At 42.9% G+C, this 17,620-nt stretch overlaps 1 protein-coding gene across 2 annotated transcripts in view; it reads right to left on the bottom strand.

Annotated features, from left to right (window-relative positions):
* Positions 1–17,620, bottom strand: part of DLEC1 (deleted in lung and esophageal cancer 1) — a 93,108-nt gene that overhangs the window by 61,255 nt on the left and 14,233 nt on the right. For both annotated transcript variants that reach the window (XM_010835507.1, XM_010835508.1), the window contains 4 exons: positions 15,613–15,723; positions 13,639–13,832; positions 13,208–13,428; positions 11,445–11,523 (listed from right to left, as the gene is read on the bottom strand). In XM_010835507.1, the coding sequence (XP_010833809.1) occupies positions 11,445–11,523; positions 13,208–13,428; positions 13,639–13,832; positions 15,613–15,723 (605 nt within the window). The remainder of the gene's footprint in view (positions 1–11,444; positions 11,524–13,207; positions 13,429–13,638; positions 13,833–15,612; positions 15,724–17,620) is intronic.

Here is a 17,620-nt window from a genome sequence, read left to right on the forward strand (position 1 = left end):
CATGGAGCAACAGACTGGTTCCAAATAGGAAAAGCAGTACGTCAAGGCTGTATATTGTCACCCTGCTTATTTAACTTATATGCAGAGTACATCATGAGAAACGCTGGGCTGGAAGAAGCACAAGCTGGAATCAAGATTGCCAGGAGAAATATCAATAACCTCAGATATGCAGATGACACCACCCTTATGGCAGAAAGTGAAGAACTAAAGAGTCTCTTGATGAAAGTGAAAGTGGAGAGTGAAAAAGTTGGCTTAAAGCTCAACATTCAGAAAACTAAGATCATGGCATCCGGTCCCATCACTTCACGGCAAATAGATGGGGAAACAGAGGCTGACTTTAATTTTTTGGACTCCAAAATCACTGCAGATGGTGACTGCAGCCATGAAATTAAAAGACGCTTGCTCCTTGGAAGAAAAGTTAAGACCAACCTAGACAGCATATTAAAAAGCAGAGACTTTACGTTGCCATCAAATGCCCACCTAGTCAAAGCTATGGTTTTTCCAGTAGTCATGTATGGATGTGAGCGCTGGACCATAAAGAAAGCTGAGTGCAGAAGAATTGATGCTTTTGAACTGTAGAGTTGGAGAAGACTCTTGCAAGTCCCTTGGACTGCAAGGAGATCCAACCAGTCCATCCTAAAGGAAATGAGTACTGGATGATCATTGGAAGGACTGATGTTGAAGCTGAAACTCCAATATTTTGGCCACCTGAGGCAAAGAGCTGACTCATTTGAAAAGACCCTGATGTTGGGAAAGATTGAGGGCAGGAGAAGCAGGGGACGACAGAGATGAGATAGTTAGATGGCATCACTGACTCAATGGATACGAGTTTGGGTAAACTCCCGGAGTTGGTAATGGACAGGGAGGCCTGGCATGATGTGGTTCATGGGGTCACAAAGAGTTGGACATGACTGAGCAATTGAACTGAACTGAACTGAAAGCGTGCCAATCTATGCATAATTGGGATTTCAGAAGAGCAAGAAAGAGAAAAGGGGATCGAAAAAGTATTTGAAGGAACTAGGGCTGAAAACTTCCCAAATCTAAAGAAGGAAACAGATACCCAGGTACAGGAAGCACAGAGTCCCAAACAAGGAAAAAAAAAAAAAAAGAGTCCCAAACAAGGTAAACCCAAACAGACCTACACCAAGACATATACTAAAAATGGCAAAAGTAAAAGATAAGGAGGGTTATAAAGGTAGCAAGAGAAAAGCAAAGAGCTAATTACAAGGGAACCCCTGTTAGGCTATCAGCTCATTCCTCTACAGAAAAGCTGCAGGACAGAAGGGAATGGCAAGATATATTCAAAGTCCTGAAAGGGAAAAATCTGCAACCTAGGATACTCTACCCAGCAAGATTATCATTTAGAATAGGAGGGGAGAGAGAATTTCTCAGACAAGCAAAAATTAAAAGAATACAGCAGTACCAAACCTATCCTAAAGGAAATATTGAAAGGTCTTCCCTAAAAAAAAAAGAAGAAAGAATCTATAGGAAAGAGAAAGTCACATCTGGAAAGCAAATCACCTAAATAAACCAGTACATGCACGCTAAATCACTTCAGCTGAGTCCAGCTGTTTGTGACCCATGGACTCTAGCCCTCCGGGCTCCTCTGTCCATGGGATCCTCCAGGCAAGGACTGGAGTGGGTTGTCATGCCCTCCTCCAGGGGAACTTCAGACCCAGGGATCAAATCTGTGTCCGTTATGTCTGTCTCCTGCATTGGCAGGTGGGTTCTTTACCACCAGCACCACCTGGAAGCCCAAAACACAGATTTTTTTAAAAAAATAAAAATATTTTGGTGAAAGTGATGAAACCACAATGAACAGCAAGCAAAAGGATGAACATGAAGATGTAAAAGAGGACATCAGAATCATAAAATGTGGGGGGGGGGACAGTAAGAAAATGTAGATTTTTTTCCCTTTCCTAGGATGTGTTTGAGCTTGCATGACTCCCAGTCTAAGGTAAGGAGATATAGAATGGGCTTAACAGACTTGAAAGACAGGTAATCACAAATCAGAAACATAAAATAGGTTAACAAAAATAAAAAGAAGAGAACATAAGTATAATCCAAAAGAAAATCAAACTACAAGAGAAAAAGAAAGGGACAAAGAAGAAACATAAAATCAACTGGAAAATAAGGTTTAAAATGGCAATATACATATCTATCAGTTATTACCTTAAACGTCAATGGACTAAATGCTCCAGTCAAAAGACATGGAGTGGCAGAGTGGATTTAAAAAAAACAAAAAGACAAGAGCCTACAATATGCTGCCTGTAGGAGACCCACTTTAGAGCAAAGGAAACACATAGATTTAAAGTAAGGGACAGAAAAGGTATTTCAGACAAAACAGACTTTAAAACAAAGCCATAAAGAAAGATACCATATGATGAAAAAAGACAGGAGGAGGATTTTATACTCATCAACATAAATGCACTTAATACAGGAGTACCCAAATACATAAAACAAGCATTAACAAACATAAAACTCCTAGAAAGGCTTATAGGCAAAACATTCTCTGACATAAACCATATCACCGTTTTCTAAGGTAAGTCTTCCAAGGCAACCTAAATAAGACCAAACATAAACGAGTGGGACCTAATCAAACTTGCAAGCTTTTGCACAGCAAAGGAAAACTTAAAAAAATTTTTTTTTAATAGACAACCCACAGAATGGGAGAAAATATTTGCAAACCATAGGACCATTAAGGACTTAATTTCCAAAATATACAAAGAGCTCAAACAACTCAACAATAAAAAAACAAGGAACCCAATCGAAAATGAGTAGAAGACCTAAACAGACATCTCTCCAAGGAAGAAATGCAAATGGTCAATAGGCTCAACATCACTAATTATCAGAAAAATGCAAATCAAAACTACAATGAGGTACCACCTCACAGCAGTCCGAATGGCTATCATTAAAAACTCTACAAATAACAAATGCTGGAGAGGACGTGGACAACTCTCTGCCACTGGCAGAAAAGGGAACTCTCCTACGTCGTTGGTGGGTGGGAATGTAAGTTGGTACAGCCACTGTGGAAAACAGTATGGAATGTTCCTCAGAAAACTAAAAACAGAATTACCAGCAACCCAACTCCTGGGCACATAGCCAAATAAAACTCTAATCCAAAAAGATGAATACACCCCTGTGTTCACAGTAGCGCTATTCACAACAGCCAACACAGGGAAACGACCCAAATGTCCATCGACAACGGAATCAGTAAAGAAGCTGTGGTGCTTATATACAATGAAGTACCACTCAGCAATTAAAAAGGAACAAAATGACGCCATCTGCAGCAGCGTGGATGCAACTAGGGATTATCATACTAAGTGAAGTAAGTCAGAAAGAGAAAGACAAATACCATATGATGTAACTTACACGTGAAATCTAAAATATACCAGAAATGAACCTGTCTATGAAACAGAGTCATGAACATAAATAACAGACTCGTGGTTGCCAAGGGGGTTGGGGGAGGATGGAGTTGGAGATTGGGGTTAGTAGATGTAAGCTATTACATACAGACAACAGGTCCTACTGTAGAGCACAGGGAACGATCCTATGATAAACCTTAATGCTAAAGAGTATTTAAAAAGAAGAACGTGTACATATGTTTAACTGAACCACCTTGCTATACAGCAGAGATCAACGCAACACTGTAAGTCAACTAGATTCAATTCTAAAAAATCCCCCAAATTACAAAATAAATAAAAGGTTTCATGACTGTCAACAAAAGTTTATGAAAAAATGATACTGTATGTCCTTCCCTGAAATGTGCTAATTATGTATGATTCTCTGTGCAATGAGTGGTTTCTTCCAACCATATGGATTCAAAGATCCTACTCATAATCATTATACTGTACTTTAATTTTAACCTTCTTTTACATATACTTGCCTATATATTTAAACAGTCTGCATATTTAGCAACCTTTTGAAGGAACAGATATCTTTAAAACCACTTGTAAGCTGTCACTCACCACCTTGTCCAAACCCCTGGGGAAGATGGCAGATGAAAGGGAAGAGAAAGATGCAAGCTCAGCCCCTCTCACAAAAACACCCAAATCATAACTAACTGCTCAACAATTATGGGCAGAAAAAGCTAGAACCTACCAAAAAAGGTATCCAAAGACAAGGAAAAGCCGCAATGAGACGGGAGGAGGAATGCAATCATGATAAAATTAAGTCCCATACCTGCTGGGTGGGCGACCCACAAACAAAGCCCTTGGGAGGTACACACACACATATACACACATTATATTTTTACACAGAAAAATGGGGCTCCTTTCATTTATTCTTGATTTACTCTGTACTAGGAGTAAGCAAGGCTAAGTGGTAGACCAGTAGTCAGGTAATTCAGTCAACAGACCTACCATCTGTGAGTACTAATACCAAAATGGTTTAAACAAACCTAGAATTAACCCCTGCCCATGTGGGTTTCAACCTGGTGGAGAAGATAAATAAAAGCGTGCTATGAAAGAATAAAGACAGGAGGGGAAGACGGTCCTACACAGCCGGTGCTCGCTTCATCTCCAGGCTCCACAGCGGGCACCTGCAGGTCCTACAGAAATGTCTTTTGTCTGTCTCCCAGCAGCTCTCCCTTTGCCCATTCCATGCCCAGAGTGAAATAATTTTAGCTCTCTTTCTCTGAGTCTGCCAACCTCACCATCTTTGGAATGTGATGACCAAACACAGAAGTCCCAAACACACAAGTCCAAAAGAGAGTAACTGTTATGTTCAAGTAGACAAATGCTTTCTTTAACATTTAGCCTAAACGACTGACATATCAGTGTGCTTTTGCACACTGGATGAGAGTGGATAAGAGCTCCTAAAGAATTATGGATTTGTAAGTGCTCTTTAAACTGCAAAGTACAATGCATATGTGTGTGAAGGGATTGTCACCATTAAACATAGCTACATTTATACCTAATGAACAGAACTGGTGACTCCCAAGCTTGGTCTTGACCTGATTCTCCAGGATGGAGGAAGGCAAGCATCAAGAGCGAAGCTGGGAAAAGGAACGAGGAAAGTCTCTACACACAGCTCTTGAAGCTCCCTGGATATACTGTTAAGTGAAAAAAGCAAGGTGCAAAGGAGAGTAAGGACTGATGCTGAAGCTGAAACTCCAATACTTTGGCCACCTGATGCGAAGAGCTGACTTGTTTGAAAAGACCCTGATTCTGGGAAAGATTGAGGGCAGGAGGAGAAGGGGACGACAGAGGATGAGATGGTTGGATGGCATCACCGACTCGATGGACATGAACTCAAACTCTGGGAGTTGGTGATGGACAGGAAGGCCTGGTGTGCTGCAGTCCATGGGGTCGCAAAGAGTCAGACATGACTGAGTGACTTAACTGAACTGAGGACAGTAAGTAGGAGACAGCGTTCAAACATACCTACATATTTGCCTATCGTTTCAAAAAGAAACAATGGAAGAACCCAAACTAAAAGAAACAGTTATCTCTAGGAGTAAGGAGAGTAAAAGGAAGAGGGGAAATAAATGGAAGTTTGAGGGTAGGTTTTTTTAAAAAACAGAAAATCACAGATAATAAAATAGAAAGAATAGTAGAATTTGAAGTCACCATTTTATAACCCTTAATTTTTTAAAAAACTGATCTAGGTAATAGCCATCTAATGCTACTAAAGCATTAAATGAGAGGTTGGTAAGACCTTTATAAAGGGCAAATTAAGCTCATAACACCTGAAGCCATTCATCACTGATAACGAGGAAACCATATATCACACTCTTCCTGATGGGATACAGTAAGAAATATACACTCCCACCAAAGAAGTATTCTTGCCAAAAAATGAAAAAAAAATCTTGAACATGAATTTAATCAAGCATCTAACATGTTTACAGAAAATATGGAGGATAAAAGAATATGTTGAACATCACCACAATAAAGCAATCAGCAGGAGTCAAACTGAGACAGAAAGCAAAGAAGGACTTGAGGTCAACTCGTCTTACAAAAACACCAGAATCACAACTAACCACTGAACAACCATCGACAAAAAAGATCTGAACCTACAAAAAAGATGTTCTACCACCCAAAGACGAAGAGGAAGCCACGACAAGACGGGAGGAGGGGCACTTCCACCATAATAATCAAATCCTATACCCGCTGAGTGGGTGACCACAAACTGGAAAATCATTCCATTGCAACTGAGTGAGAGTTCTGACGCCCGCCCCTCATCAGACTCCCCAGCCTAGGGGTCTGACATCTAGAGGAATAGCTCCCAGAGCACCTGGCTTTGAAGGCCAGCAGGGCTCAAGAGCAGAAGCCACACAGGACTGCCGGAGGGCACAAAACGATGTGACACATGCACTGGAACTCAGAACAAGGCAACAGCTCCTAGGAGCCTGGGCCAGACCTACCTGTGTGTCTCGGAGGGTCCCCCGGGGAGGTGGGGGTCAGCGGTGGCTCACTATAGGGGCAAGGACAGTGGCGGAGGACACCCCAGGGAACACCCGTTGGTGAGATCTCTCCTGGAAGGTGGCACTTTGGCAGTGAGCCTGACACCACTCAACAGGCTGTAGACCCCAGTGCTGGGACTCCTCAACAACAGCAGGATGGAAACACAGCCCCGCCCACCAGAAGACAGGCTGCCGGAAGACGTCCGGACCCCACGGCTGCCTTAAACACAGCTCCTGACACAGGCCTGCCGTCAGAGGGATGGGACCCAGCTGCGCCCACCGGAGGGCAGGCACCAGTCCCTCCCCCCAGGAGGCCTGCCCAAGCCTGTGGACCAACCTCACACGCCAGGGGACAGACACCAGAGGTAAGAAGAGCTGGAACCCTGCAGCTTGAGCAACAGAGACCGGAAACACAGAAAGTTAGACAAAATGAGATGGCAGAGAAACATAGCAACTGCCACAAGCAACTCTAAGCCAAGAAACTGGGCAACCTAGAAGAAATGGACAAATTCTTAGAAGTATATAACCTTCCAAGACCGAACCAGGGAGAAATAGAAAATATGGACAGACAAATCATATGTACTGAAATTGAAACTGTGATTTTAAAACTGCCAACAAACGGAAGTCCAGGACTAGATGACTTCACAGGCAAATTCTATCAAACATTTAGAGAAGAGTCAACACCTGTCCTTCCGAAACTCTTTCAAAAAGTTGCAGAGGAACAAACCGCCTAAACTCATTCTATGAGGCCACCATCACTCTGGTACCAAAACCAGACAAAGATACCACAAAAAAAGAAAAGTCTGGGCCAATATAATTGATGATCATAGATGCAAACATCCTCAACAAAATACTAGCAAACCAAATCCAACAATACATTAAAAGGATCATGCATCATGATCAAGGAGGCTTTATCCCAAGCATGCAGGAATTTTTCAATATCCACAAACCAGGCAGTGTGATATATCACATAAACAAACTGAAGAATAAAAAACATACGCTCATCACAATCGATGCAGAAAAGCTTCTGACAAAACTGATCACCCACTTATGAAAGAGTTTCCATTAAGTGGACACAGAGGGGAAACTACTGAAAGGAAAAAACTGAAAGGATTTCCTCCAAGATCAGGAACGAGATAAGGATACCCACATTCATCACTTTTATTCAACAGAGTTTTAGAAGTCCTAACCCCCTGGCAATCAGAGAAGAAAAAGAAATAAAAGGAATCCAAATTGGAAAAGAAGTAAAACTATCACTGTTTGCAGATGACATGATACTATACATACAAAATCCTAAAGACACTACCAGAAAACTACTAGAGCTTATCAATGAATACAGTAAGGTTGTAGGATACAAACTTAATAACAGAAATCTCTTGCATTTCTATATATTAACAATGAAAGATGAGAAAGAAAAACTAAGGAAAACAACCCCATTTACCATAGCATCCAAAAGAATAAATACCTAGGAATAAACCTACCTAAGGGAGCAAAAGACCTGTACTTTGAAAACTATAGGATGCTAACGAAAGAAACTGCAGATGACACAGATGGAAAAATACACCATGTATATCCTTGAATTGGAAGAATCAATACGATCAAAATGACTGTATTACTCAAGGCAATCTACAGAGTCAATGCAATTCTTATTAAATTACCAATGGAATTGTTCACAGAATTAGAACAGAAGTTTTTTAAATGTGTATGGAAACACAAAAAGACTGAACAGTTAAAGCAATTCTGACAAAGAAAAACAGAGCTGGAGGAATCAGGCTCCCTGACTTCAGACTAGAATACAAAGCTACAGTAATCAAAATAATATGGTACTGGAACAAAAACTGAAATAATCAATTGAACGGGATACAAAGCCCAGAAATAAGCTCATGCACCTATGGTCAATTACTCTATGACAAAGGAGGCAAGAATACACAACAGAGGGACTTCCCCGGTGGTCCAGTGGTTAAGACTCTATGATCCCAAGGCAGGGGGGCTGGGTTCAACCCTTAGTCAGGAAACTAGAGCCCTCACACCACAACTAAGACCCAGTGCAGTCAAATAAATTTTTTAAAAATACAATATACAATGGAGAGAAAACAGTCTCTTCAATAAGTGATGCTGGGAAAACTGAACACCTACATGTAAAAGAATGAAATTAGAACAATCTCTAACACCATACACAAAAATAAACTCAAAATGGATTACAGAGCTAAATTTGAGGTTAGATACTATAAATCTCTTAGAGGAAAACATAGGCAGAACACTCTTTGACACAAATTGCAGCAATATCTTTTTCAATCCACCTCCTAGAGTAATGAAAGTAAAAACAAAAATAAACAAATGGGATCTAATTAAATTTAAAAGCTTTTGCAGAACAAAGGAAACCATAAGAAAAAGACACCCTACAAAATGGGAGAAAATATTTGCTAATGAAGCAACGGACAAGAGGTTAATCCCCAAAATATACAAATAGCTCATTCAGCTCAATGTCAAAGAAACAACCAAATGAAAAAAATGGGTGGATGATCTAAATAGACATTTTCCCAAAGAAGACACACAGATGGCCAAAAAGCACATGAAACGATATTCAACATCACTAATTAGGGAAATGCAAAACAAAATTACCAGAAGGTATCACCTCACCAGTCAGAATGGCCTTCATCGAAAACTCTACAAGGACTGCCCTGGTGGTCCAGCGGTTAAGAGTCGGCCTGCCAATGCAGGGGATACAGGTTTGATCCCTGGCCGGGGAAGATCCCACATGCCACGAAGCAACTAAACCCCTGCACCATAAGTGCTAAGCCCGTGTGCTGCACCTACTGAAGCCCACACACCTACAGTCCATGCTCCACAATGAGAAGCTGTTGCAATGAGAAGCTTGCATACTGCAACTAGAGAACAGTCCACACTTGCCCAAACTAGAGAAACCGCCCCCCCCATAGGAATGAAGACCCAGCACAGCCATAAATAAATAAAAAAAACTCTACAAATGGGACGTCCCTGGTGGTCCAATGGTTAAGAATATGCCTGCCAATGCAGGGGACACTGGTTCAATCTCTGGTTCTGGAAGATCCCACATGCCACAGAGAATCTAAGCCTGTGTGCCACAGCTACTGAGCCTGTACTCTAGAGCTGGAGCCCCAAACTATTGAGCCCACAAGCTGCAACTATGGAAGCTTCCATGCCCTAAAGCCCATGCTTCTGAACAAGAGAGAAGCCACCTCAATGGGAAACCCACACATGGCAAAGAAAGAGCAGCCCCCACTGGCCGCAACTAGAGAAAGCCTGCACACAACAAATAAGACCTAGAGCAGCCATAAATAAAGAAAACAGAAAACCTCTATCAACAATAAATGCTTGAGAGAGTGCAGAGAAAACAGAGCCCTCCTACGCCATTGGTGGGAATGTAACCTGGGAACACCGTTATGGAGAATAGTATTGAGGTTCCATAAAACTAAATATAGAACTACCATATGATCCAGCAATCCCCCTGCAGGGCATGTATCTAGAAAAAATGTAATTCAAAAAGATACATGCACCCCAGTGTTTACTGCAGCATTAACTTACAATAGCCAAGATATGAAAGCAACCTAAATGTCCATCATAGATGAATAGATAGAGAAGATATGATACCTATACATTAATAGAATGGAATATGACTCAACCAGAAAAAAAGAATGAAATAATGCCACTTCAGCAACATGGACGGACCTAGAGATTATTATCTTAAGTGAAGTCAGACAAATATGACAAATAGCGTATCATTTATAGGAGGATTTCTAAACGATTATAGAGATGAACTTATTTGCAAAACAGAAACAGACTCAGACTTCAAAAACAAACTTACAGTTATCAAAAGAAAAAGGTGGGGGAGGGATAAATTAGGGATTTGGCCATAACATATACACATTTATATAAAAAAGATAATCAATATGGACCTACTGTATAGCACAGTGGACTCTACTCAATATTCTATAATGACCTAAATAGGAAAAGAATTTGAAAAAGGATACATGTATACGTATAGCTGAATCACTTTGCTATACACCTGAAATGAACACAACATTGAAAAACCACTGTACTCTAATATAAAATAAAAATTACATTAAAAACAAAAAGTACAGCCGGGGCTTCCCTGGTGGCTCAGTGGGAAAGAATCCACCTGCCAACGCGGGAGACATGGGTTCAATCCCTGATTGAGGAAGCTCCCACATGCCATGGAGCAACTAAGCCTGTGAGCCACAGCTATGGGGCCTGTGCTCCACAGCTTGAGAGCCACAACCACCGACTACCGAGCCCGCCCGCTGCAACTACTGAAGCCCTGGCGCCCTAGAGTCTGCTCCACCAGAGACGCCATCACAAAGGGAAGCCAGGCACTGCGACGACAGCGTTGCCTCCACTCTCCAGTTAGACAAGTCTGCGCAGCAACGAAGACCAGCACAGCCAAAAATAAATAAATAAAGCAACGAGCCGAATTTACAGTTTCTTCTACAAACAAACAGCATTTTAAAAAATAAAAGGATGGAGGAATTATTTTTAAAAAATGTGGGAGAAATAAGAGATACTCTAACCAAATGCAATGTTTCAATTCTGATTTAAAGAAACCAATTATAAACTGACTTTTAAAAAAATAAATGGATAAAAATCAGACATGAGTGGATATTAGCTGATATTAAGGAATCACTGTTAATATTGCTGGGTGTGATGATGGTTATTCTTTGAAAGTCCTTACCTGTTAGGAGATACTCACTAAAGTAGTAACTGAAGAATGACACGCTGGCTCAGCTTTCCCTTAGAATACTCCCGTGTACACATGTGCACACAGATACACACACGTGACACACCGTGGGGGCAACAGATGAAACCAGATTTGCTGGATGCAGGTGACTACTGAAGCTGGGTGATGGGCTCCCAACGTGACAGTCTCTTCCCTAGTTTTGTGTATGGCCTGTGTGTGTGTGCACGCATGTTTTTAAATTTCTAAGCAAAGACTTTTTAAAAATAAGGAAGCAGAGTGGGATATGTAAAGAAACCAGATTCCTACCTCATAAACTGGTCCAATTTCATAATCTGTGAAAAATCCGATGGAGGGCTTAGCTAGAAACACTGGAGTATCAGCACAACTGTGGGAGGGGAAGGAAGGGCGAGAGAGGCTGTTAGTTTCATCCCTGAAAGTGATTCATGGAAAATAAATACATTCAAGCCATTAAAGAGATTGGCAACGCATCATCCTTTGGGTTTTATTGTTGGCAAAGCAGGTCACAAAACAATTTTACAGCAAGACTGAATCTTTGTGAAGATATATATAACTACACATAGCATAGGGAAAACTCTGGAAGCTTAAACACCAATATGTTTTTTTTTTTAATTTATTTTATTTTTACAAACCCTTGTGTTGAGGGCTGACTTTCAATAGATCACAGTGAGGAGCTGCTTTGCTACATACAAAATCCCGAACACCAATATGTTAAATGCATGTTTTCTATAGGTGCTATTTTTTTCTCAGCAAATCTTTTCATTTTTGGTTTTTCTCTTTTCTTTTTGGCTGCACCAAGTAGCCTCTGGGATCTTAGTTCCTCAAATAGGGATCAAATACAGGCCCCCTGAATTAGGAGCACAGAGTCTTACTGGACCACCAGTGAAGTCTAAGCAAATATTTTCTGTTTGTTTTTTTTTTAAATAAAAACATATTATTTCTCTAATGCTGCTGCTGCTAAGTCGCTTCAGTCGTGTCCAACTCTGTGCGACCCCATAGATGGCAGCCCATCAGGCTCCACCATCCCTGGGATTCTCTAGGCAAGAACACTGGAGTTGGTCGCCATTTCCTTCTCCAATGCAGGAAAGTGAAAAGTGAAAGTGAAGTTGCTCAGTCGTGTCCGACTCTTAGCGATCCAATGGACTGCAGCCTAATAGGCTCCAGCCAAGAGTACTGGAGTGGGGTGCCATTGCCTTCTAAACATTAATAGTTTTGTTTTGTTTTGTTTTTCAATTTATTTGGCTGTACCAGGTCTTTGTTGTGGCAGGCAGGATCTTTACTTGTGGCATGTGGGATTTAGGTCCCAGACAAGGGATTGAACCTGAGTCCCTGAATTGGGGAGCACAGAGTCTTATTCACCTGACCATTAGGGAAGTCCCACACTAATCATTTTAAGTCCATTAAAATTATGAACCCGTGAAGCAAATCATTCCCTTTGTATGGACACTTATTGAAATACAGCCAAATGGCTGCCCAGGTGGCTCAGTGGGTAAGGAGATGCAGGTTCCATCCTCTGGGACAGGAAGATCCCCTGGAGTAGGAAATGGCAACCCACTCTAGTATACTTGCCTGGAAAATTCCATGGGCAGAGGAACCTGGTGGGCTATAGTCCACGGGGTTCCAAAGAGTGGGACACGACTGAGTGACTGAGTGCACACACTCTTTTAAAGAAAAATCACTATCTGTACTAGTTACTTGTCATTAAGCAGATTTTGAACATTTTTATTATCTAAGACACATGAATGTAACGGCAGGAGCACATGGCTATAGAGATGCCTCCCATTTGACCCAGGCTGTTCAGATATAAGCCAAGGGCAAACACTAACCCCTATTCCTCAAGAAAAGGTCAGAAAAGCACAAAGCCAGGACTCTGGGGATGTCCCAAGGCCACACCTGCAGGCAGCCCCGAAGCCCTGCTCGACTCGGATCCTGAGCCCCAGGCCCCAAACCTCGGGGACCCTCCAGAAGCCAAAGCAGACCCACGACCTGCTTTCTGTGCTTTCCTCTGCAGGGTCCGAGTCTCTGAGAATACAAGTCAGGAGAAGACGCACCTCTCCTCCAGCTCTCCGTCCTGGAAGGCTCCTACCCGTGCTGGCTTCTTGGGAGGAAAGAGAAGAGACTTGCCCCCCAACGGAGTGTTAGGAGGGAAAAAGCGAGGGTTTCTCAGGAAGCGGTTCCGACTCTCCATCCTGGCAAGTTGAAGCCGCTCCAACTGCCTCTGGGGCACCCGTAAATGGTTCATCCAGTTTTTATTTCTCGGTAAACCTGTTTTCTTTGAAATGCGAGAAAAGGATAGAGTCAATGAGAGGCCGAGGGGGCGTGTGCGTTGACATCTTGCTGATCCCGCGACCCCAGATGGCCAAGGACACCCTCCTGTTTTGCTGTGGCTTCATTATGACGATGTTTGTCACCTGGAACCCCTTCCCCTTCATCATGACCCTGCCCCCCCTCCCCCATCACCACAAACTGGCTTCAAACTCACCCTGATGGCTGCTCTGGATCTGAGCTTGGCCTTAAAAGACGAGTCCCACGTGAGGCTGTCCATAGTGTAGTTTGTCTCCTCCGCAGACTGAGAGGACATCTTCCTGCATGCGGGCTTCTTGGTCAGCTCCTTCTTTGGGATGGAACGTTTCTCAGAACTAAACGTCGGTTTTGAATATCCAGGGACAGAGACACCTGTGGCACCAGGAAAAACATGAAGTTACCAGACCCAGGGGAAGAGGTGACCCATCCAAGATGACTAAATGAAATTACCAAAGGCACCGCTAGCTTCTTTTTTCTAAATGTTTATATTTCCTACACCAGATGTATTAAATAATTGCCCTTCAGCATCTCAGGTACTCCTGGAACTTACTCTACATCCTTGAGACTCTAGTGCTCATGTTGTATTATCTGTTCACTTGTCAAACATGGCCAGGAACAGGAGAGGACCACTGTCACACATACCGCATACGTGAACATGCTTTTTAAAAGGCTCACATGAGAAATCAAAGTCTGTATTAGCTTTGTACACTGTAAAATCATCTCCAAAAGGTTAAATGAGGATATTCAATGTTGCCAGCAGTGAAACTGGTACCATCACATCTCCGAGCACAGTGCCAGGTGAATGCTCAGTAACACCTACTCAGTACTCTGCAGTGACCTATATGGGAACAGAATCTAAAAAAGAGTGGACTATATGTAATGTATACTGACTCACCTTGCTGCTGCTGCTGCTAATTCGCTTCAGTCATGTCCGACTCTCTGCGACCCCATAGACGGCAGCCCACCAGGCTCCCCCGTCCCTGGGATTCTCCAGGCAAGAACACTGGAGTGGATTGCCATTTCCTTCTCCAATGCATGAAAGTGAAAAGTGAAAGTGAAGTCGCTCAGTTATGCCTGACTCTCAGTGACCCCATGGACTGCAGACTACCAGGCTCCTCCATCCATGGGATTTTCCAGGCAAGAGTACTGGAGTGGGGTGCCATTGCCTTCTCTGCTGACTCACCTTACCATATGCCTAAAAATAACCCAACACTGTCAATCAACTATACTCCAATAAAACTGATTTGAAAAAGAAATAGAACTAGATCCCACAGGGGAAAAAAAAAATCCTCAGTACACGTCAACTCCATCCTTATTTACCTGCCTAAGATAGTATTTGAAAGTTGGTTGGAATAAGTGGCTGAGTATCTCAGGCACTTGGTTCTGCTTCCACTTTCTGGCCTCACCTGTCAGCATGGCCCAGGCTGTCAGTTAAACTCTCTCTTCATCTACATCCTCAATTCTCTGGACCCCCATCCTCCTACCCCAAATGCTTTCTTCAGCTCCAAACCCCCAGGAGATCATCAGAGTTCCATTGACTGGGGCTGCTGACGAGCTTATCTTTGGAGCCTGGCACCGGCAGGCTGCCATCCAGATGTCTGGTCACAGGATCTACACGGATACACTTCCAAAACTACCTTCCTGCTTAAACCCACAAGACAGCTTCCCACCCACTCATTCTCAAAGGATCTTGCCTCCCACAGCGCAGGAAACTGGCCCAGTATCACAGTCACACACACATAGCCTTCGCTGCTCCCAAGCTTCTCTCCACACTCAAAGTGGCTCCTGGCCTGTAAGGGGTATGCAGAACCCTTAGGTCTGGGTTCTGAACCCATGAGACACTTGCTCCCTTGCTCGTCTATGTCTGCAGATCCGCCCTCTTGTGATTCATTCAACTACATTTTAAAATAATTTCGCATCTTGTTGTTGGGCAACTGACTAGGATATCATCACTTTGAGAAGCTGAGACTTTTATCTCGTAGGAGTTAGTAAGCTAGTGAGGAAGTGGCATGCTCAGAGCTGGCCCTCCCAATAGCCACGATCAAAAGATCTATGAACAAAGAAATGGGACAAAGGTGGCTGCTGTGGTCCTGCTACTAAAGAACTTCCCTGGAATGGTGTCAGAGGCTTGAAGGCAGTACAGATGCCTTACCTTTAGGTGCAGAGCAAAATGGCACCGTATCGCTGTAGTAATCATTCGGGCAGATCAAATGATGCTTCCGCAGCAACTCGTTGTCCACACACCATCTGAAGATGGTCTTCACTACACAGAAGGGAATGAGAAAAGGTGTTTCGAAGCAGATTGATGTCAAAGAAACTACACTCAAGCTTTCTTCATCCTCCCAGCCTAAACCACCTAACAGAATTCCTCAGTGGTGATTTTGAGATTTAAGAAACTTATCAGTGAGTATTTTAGTTGGTCACTTACAAGAGGCTAACCATTAGGCAAGGCTGTGTTGTGGTATTATTTAAGCCAAAATCTGGTTACTGGCAGAGAGATCAATAAAAAAGAGTTAGGAGAAATAGATTGATGAGTGGCCCCAATTTTTCACTCTTCTCTGTATCCACACCCCCTGCCATGTGAGTGTGCAGTTCCTATTACTAGAGACAGAGCCCACCTCTTCACCCTTGATGTTGGCCCTATGATGTCAGGATGATGGCAAGATTTTGAAAGGTGCTTGTGCAGCTGAGCATTCCCTCTTGTGTCTTTGCCATCGTCATGAGAAGAGCTCCTGGCTCTTCACCCTAGACCCCAGCAGGAATCCACGTGGAGCAGACTTGAACCCAACATGCAGAGGGAACCATGGTCAGCTGGACGCACAGCTGGATGTTGGTCTAGCCAATTACGCCCAGCTAGATCAGCCAACCACCAACCGACCAGCAGACTCAGGAGAGGAGATCTCATTTAATAGAAGGGGAAGTTGATAAATAACATCTTGGGTTGATGAGCACGGAAACAGTAGAAAAGGTATGTTATTGAGAGGCTTCGAGAAGAATTAGAGCTAAAAATGGCCATGTCTGGCAGGTGGACTGAAGTTGGGAAAGGTGAGGTAGAGGATTTTTTCCAACAGACTTTTTGAGCAGTGTTAGATTTGTAGCAAAATTGAGAAGAAGGTACAGAGGCTTCCCATGTACTCTCTGCCCCCACACATGCACAGCCTCCCCCTTTATCAACATCTCTTACAACTGAAGATCCCGACACTGACACACCACTATCACACGAACCCTGAAGTTTCTATTAGGATTCACTCTTGGTATTCTACAGTCTATGGATTTGGACAAATGTGTAATGACATATGTAGGTGAGGATTTTTTCTATTTTATTAGAAGTTTTTCTAAACTATTTGATTTTTTAAAACCATGTACACAGGACTTCCCTGGTGGTCCAGTGGTTAAGACTCTGCCTGCCGATGCAGGGGACATGAGTTCAATCCCTGGTCTGGCAAGATTCCACAGACGATTAGGCAACTAAGCCAGTGCACCAAAACTACTTAGCCTGCACTATAGAGCCCACGAGCCACAACCACTGAAGCCTGCATGCCTAGAGCTTGTGCTGTGCAACAGAACGCACGACACTGAGAAGCCCACGCGCTGCATCTAGAGAGCAGTCGCTGCTCACTCCAACTAGAGAAAGTCCGAGTGCACCAATAAAGACTCAGCACAGCCAAAACCCCCCAGCAAACAGATGGGGAAACAGTGGAAACAGTGACAGACTGTATTTTCTTGGGTTCCCAAAGTCACTGCAGATGGTGACTGCAGCCATGAAATTAAAAGACGCTTGCTCCTTGGAAGAAAAGTCATGACCAACCTAGACAGCATATTAAAAAGCAGGGACATTACTTTGGCAACAAAGGTCCATCTAGTCAAAGCTTTGGTTTTTCCAGTAGTCATGTATGGATGTGAGAGTTGGAACATAAAGAAAGCTGAGCACAGAACTGATGCTTGTGAACTGTGGTGTTGGAGAAGACTCTTGAGTCTCTTGGACTACAAGGAGATCCAACCAGTCAATCCTAAAGGAAATCCGTCCTGAATATTCATTAGAGGGACTGATGCTGAAGCTGAAACTCCAATACTTTGGCCACCTGATGCGAAGAACTGACTCATTTGAAAAGACCCTGATGCTGGGAAAGACTGAAGGCGGGAGGAGAAGGGGACGACAG

Source organism: Bison bison, unplaced genomic scaffold, assembly GCF_000754665.1.
Source record: "Bison bison bison isolate TAMUID 2011002044 unplaced genomic scaffold, Bison_UMD1.0 scf7180017864043, whole genome shotgun sequence".
NCBI lineage: Eukaryota > Metazoa > Chordata > Mammalia > Artiodactyla > Bovidae > Bison > Bison bison.